At 37.3% G+C, this 5165-nt stretch overlaps 1 protein-coding gene across 1 annotated transcript; it reads left to right on the plus strand.

Annotated features, from left to right (window-relative positions):
• Positions 1 to 291: 291 nt before the first annotated feature.
• On the plus strand, positions 292 to 1209 carry LOC310650106 (olfactory receptor 14A16-like; the record flags this gene model as incomplete). Its single annotated transcript, XM_083378940.1, has 1 exon — positions 292 to 1209. The coding sequence occupies one exon, from the start codon at positions 292 to 294 to the stop codon at positions 1207 to 1209; it is 918 nt and encodes a 305-aa protein (XP_083235066.1).
• Positions 1210 to 5165: the final 3956 nt, after the last annotated feature.

Raw genomic sequence — 5165 nt, forward strand, 5'->3', positions numbered from 1 at the left:
TACATTTTAAAGTATATATTTAATACAGTTTTCATTAACATAATATATATATTCATATAATAGTAATAATAATAATAATAATAATAATAATAATAATAATAATAATAATAATAATAATAATAATAATTGTATATACGTTTTTTAAAATGTGATAGTCGCTTTTTCATTTTAATAATATATTCATTCAATAGATTGCATATGTCACTATTACTAAATCTGTACCCCTGTTCATTTCCTCTACCAAATTCCTATGATATTCTCTTTCTGTCTAGAAGGAGTCAGAGAGAACAAATGGCCAACCAATCCACTGTGACAGAATTCCTTCTGATGGGATTATCTGATGATCATGATATGCAAATTCTGGATTTTGCAATATTTCTTGTCATTTACTTATTAGCCTTAATTGGAAATTTCCTTCTTGGTGTTGCTGTGATCCTAAACCAGAACCTTCATGCTCCCATGTATTTCTTTTTGGTAAATTTGTCATTCTCTGATGTTTGCTTCATCTCAACTACGATCCCTAAAGCCATGGCTACTTCTTTGACAAATAACAGGGAGATCTCCTATGTTGGATGTGCTGCTCAGGTCTTTTCAGTTTTGACTTTTACAGGTACTGAGCTTGCCTTGCTGACTGTCATGGCTTATGACCGCTATGTGGCCATCTGCCACCCTCTGCAATATACACTAATAATGAATTGGGATGCCTGTTTACAAATGGCAGCTGCTTCCTGGATAAGTACCTTGATTGATGCTTTGCTGCACACCACTCTCACTTTCAGATTAAATTTCTGCAAATCCAATATAATTGAGCAGTTTTTTTGTGATGTTCCTCATCTACAAAATATTTCTTGTACTGATACAAGAATTAATCAGATTCTGATTTTCATTCTAGCACTTATTATAGACACATTTTGTAGTGGGCTCATTTTTGTTTCCTATGGCTACATCTTCTCTGTTGTTCTAAAAGTCCCTTCAGTTAAAGGCAGATATAAAGCTTTCTCCACATGTTTTCCCCACATAATTGTCTTTTCTTTATTTTTTATCTCTGCTATCTTTGCATATATGAGGACCCAAAGTATTTCCTCCCACACTTTGGACTTGCTCTCAGCTCTTCTCTACACAGTTTTGCCACCACTTCTCAATCCCCTTATTTATAGCTTCAGGAACAAGGACATCCAAAAGGCCATGTGGACAATGCTTAGGAAGTAAAAGAAGAAAAATCATATCTGGATTATTGCATTCATTGTTCAAAATCTCTCTTTAGCATAATATTATGCTTTGCTACTTATCTGGGTTATGTAAATAACAGTTTAAACAATATCAGTTTATATCATGTGATAGATTCTTGGTACTGGGGAAAATTAAAAAACTATTAAATTTTAAAATTGTAAGTGACAGAAATCCCGATCTAACTTTAACTGAGATGCTTATTCTGTCCAATGACAACTCTCTCTTCTTTTTCCCCCAGATTCTAAGTATCTAATTTTTCAGAACTCAGTCATGTGATTATTAAAAAAAAAACACTAAAACTAAAAAAATAAAATAAAACAAGTTGTTATTCTTTTCTTTTCTAGGAGCTAAAAGTCCTATCCAAATAAATTTGGAACATATATATATAATCACAAAAATTCCATCTGAATCCATTCAGTAATATTTGAAAGCTTTTATTCATGCCCATGATAACAGGACATATTTGTCCTTTGAAAAACATTGTAACAGAATAAATCAAATTTAACAGAGATTTTCTTTTAAAATGCTACAAATTACTTTTTAAAGTCTTTTCTCTATGTATTTTCTTGTTAATTTTTTGTAATGTAATTTCTTTCACCCTTGTTGTGTAGTGGGTTTTGACGAGTATGAATGATGCCAGGCTGGGGAGTACAATCAAACAGCTCTTTATTAGGTGACCATAACTGTACCAAGGGTTAGGGGATACTTGCATTCTTTATATACCTTTCTGAGTAAACAGCCAACCAATCAGATTGAACTTAAATCTCCTGTCATAATTGACTCCTGCCAAAATGGTTACAGTTCAAATGCATTCTGGTAGTGACTGTTATACAGTGCTTAGGTGTTTCTTTAAACCTTAATACACAACACTCCTTCCCCTTTTAAGGATTAAACAATATAATCTATGCAAAACATATTTACATTTCCACTTCCACATTCCGGATTAATGTGAAGGATTGACCCCCCCTCAAGATTATAAACAGCAAACCCTTATGTAAGGATTTTCTCACTCCAACCACCATTTGTTTATGAGTGTTTGACCCCACTCAAGGTAGGGACTTCTAAGCAAGGTGAGGGTTGCTCATACAGACCCTGGAAACCCAATTTCGATGTCAGTTGTGATGTACCATTAATGGTACACACTGACCCCCAGATATAGATTAGGTGGACCCAATTTACAGAAATTAACAATAACAAGATGTGCCCAATGAAGACCATGATAACATCTTCGTCTTAATTGACCACATAGTCAGCGAGGTAAGTGGGTCGCCTATGAAGCCGTGATGAACATCTTAGGGGTTCTCTCCCCTGTTGGTCTAACAATTTGCTAGGTGTGCCCTGGAGGTCCAAGTTCTCCTGAACTGGAGAGTCAGTAGGGAAGCTCTGGCTGACTGTTTCTGGTAGGCCCACCCCAGAGTCAGACCCTGTGGCAGAATTAGCACAGCAGTCATTGAAGGGTTGTTTATCCAAATAATCAGGAGTCTCCTGCTGCAGTTCTGCATCATTGTGGTCCTCCTCAGACACGAACTCCATTGTTTGTTGGTGGCCTTGGTAGGGAGGATGTGAGCTAGCTTGTGTGCCTGCTTGAGCACTCAGTGAGGGGCCATTTTCCCCGAGGTCGCTTGGTGACTGTTCTGGAACTCTTTTTCGTAACTGGTGTATATACCGTTTAAACTGTCGACCCCCCTCCACCCCTACTACATAAGATAGGGGCCCGGTTTTGTCAACCACCACCCCTGGAATCCATAAATGTACCAGACTGTAGTTCCTGGCCCAAACCAAGTCACCAGGTTGTAGTCCCCTTGAGGGTTTGGGTTGAGCAGCCTCAGAGGCCACTCTGTAAGGGTGAAGTCTCTCCAGTTTGGTGATAAGGCGTCTGCCCCAATGGAGCTCTGCAGGACTCTTTCCAGTGGCTGTACATGGTGTGGAGTGTTGACACAATAAGAAGTCTGCTAACCTGTGATGCCAGTTATCAACGGTGATGTGCCTGAGTGCGTCCTTGGTTGTTCTCACCATCCTTTCTGCTTGACCGTTAGATGACAGGTGGAAGGGCACGGATGTGGTGTGTCTAATCATGTTTGCTCTTAAGAATGTCTGAAAGTCAGCAGCGGTAAATTGAGTTCTATTATCTGATAACAAAACTTCAGTGAGCCCATGAGTGGCAAAAAGTTTCCTTAGCTCTTGGATTGTTCTGGCAGTGGTCATATTTGGGACTGGCACGACCTCTAGCCACTTTGAGTGGCTATCCACCACTATTAAGAAAAGCTGTCCTTGGAATGGACCAGCGTAGTCGATGGGATCCTGGACCAGGGTGTGTGTGTTGCCTCCCATTTGTGTACAGGTGCTTGGGGCATCTCAGGTCTGGACCTTTGACAAGTGTAGCATCCATGTACCTGCTGTTCCACTGCCTTATCTAACCCAGTCCACCATAGGTAGCTCCTTGCTAGTGCCTTCATGCGAACTATACCAGGGTGCCCCTCATGTAGTGACTGCAGAACTCTATCTCTCAATGTTGAGGGTATAATGACCCTACTACCCTGTTAGGATATGTTGTTGAAAAAATGGTTTGTTTAACAGAGTATTATTAATACACAGTGGAAGTTGTACTGGGACTTTTAGGCAAACAGTAATGCACTAACACGAGTTTTATAACTTATTTTTACTCAGACAACAAAAAGAAACACAGTAAGAAATAGTCCAAGTATCAATCCAGTATCATGCACATAAAAGTCAGTCCATAAAAAACATAGTATCAAAATACAAAAGCTGCTTACCAATATCAAAAACAATATACACTGTAGCAAGCAGTTGATTCTTGAGAGAATAAATATCAAGTTAGCAAACAAGAGAACAAGAGGTATCCAAACACTAACATCAAACACATATACAAGAGCAACTACGTGTAACATCTAACTCTCTTTTATGTGGAATAATTACAGCCACACCCTTAGGCCATTTAACTCCTTAAAGGTGCTTTTACTCCATTATATAATATTGTCACCCAAATCAAATTTAATCTCTAACAATCTCCCCTTTTGGGTGGCATATTATACATATATTTTTACAATCTCAAATTACACATATCACAAACAGATTTATGCTTTATAGCACCCTGAGCTTTAGTAAACTGGTCAGCAATATTATCTTCAGTTGCACAATATTCCAGTTTAATCAAATTATCTTTAACACATTGTCTGACATTTAGATACCGTAGATCCGTATGTTTTGATCTAGTTTTCACTGCAGCATTAGTTGCTAATTTTATAGCTGCTTGATTGTCTTCATACACTTTTATTGGTTCATTACAATTTAAACCCATATCAAACAATAATTGTTTCCATACCAATAGCTCAGTACATAATAAAGATAAACAAGAAAATTCGGATTCAGTTGTTGATAAGCTTATATGCTTCTGTCTGTTAGACCTCCATCCTACTAAAGCGTTTCCCAATAATACAACCAATCCTGAAGTGGATTTTCTGGTTACAGTATCAGATGCAAAACTAGCATCTGCAAATGCTTTTAGTTCCAATTCCTTTGTTGGCTCTAGATATAGAGAATAATGTATGGTGTGCTTCAAATATCTTAAAACTCTTTTCGCACCTTGCCAACATCTGGTTGTAGGATTCTCACAATATCTAGCTAAATGATTAACTGTAAATGCTATGTCAGGTCTTGACCAGTTACATAAATACATCAAGCTGCCTATTAATGATTGATATATCTTTTTATCAAAGACATTGCTGTTATCTGCTGAACTCTCAAAACCTTGAACCATAGGTGTTTTTACTGGTTTACAGTTTTCCATATTATAACGTTTCAGCAAACCATTAATTTTCTTAGCTTGAGACAGTTTAAATCCTTTACTAGTCCTGACAATATCCAGCCCTAGATAATGACTAATAGCTCCTAGATCTTTTACTCTAAATTTTCTT

Source organism: Vipera ursinii (genome assembly GCF_947247035.1).
Source record: "Vipera ursinii genome assembly, chromosome: Z".
In the NCBI taxonomy this organism is placed as follows: Eukaryota; Metazoa; Chordata; class Lepidosauria; order Squamata; family Viperidae; genus Vipera; species Vipera ursinii.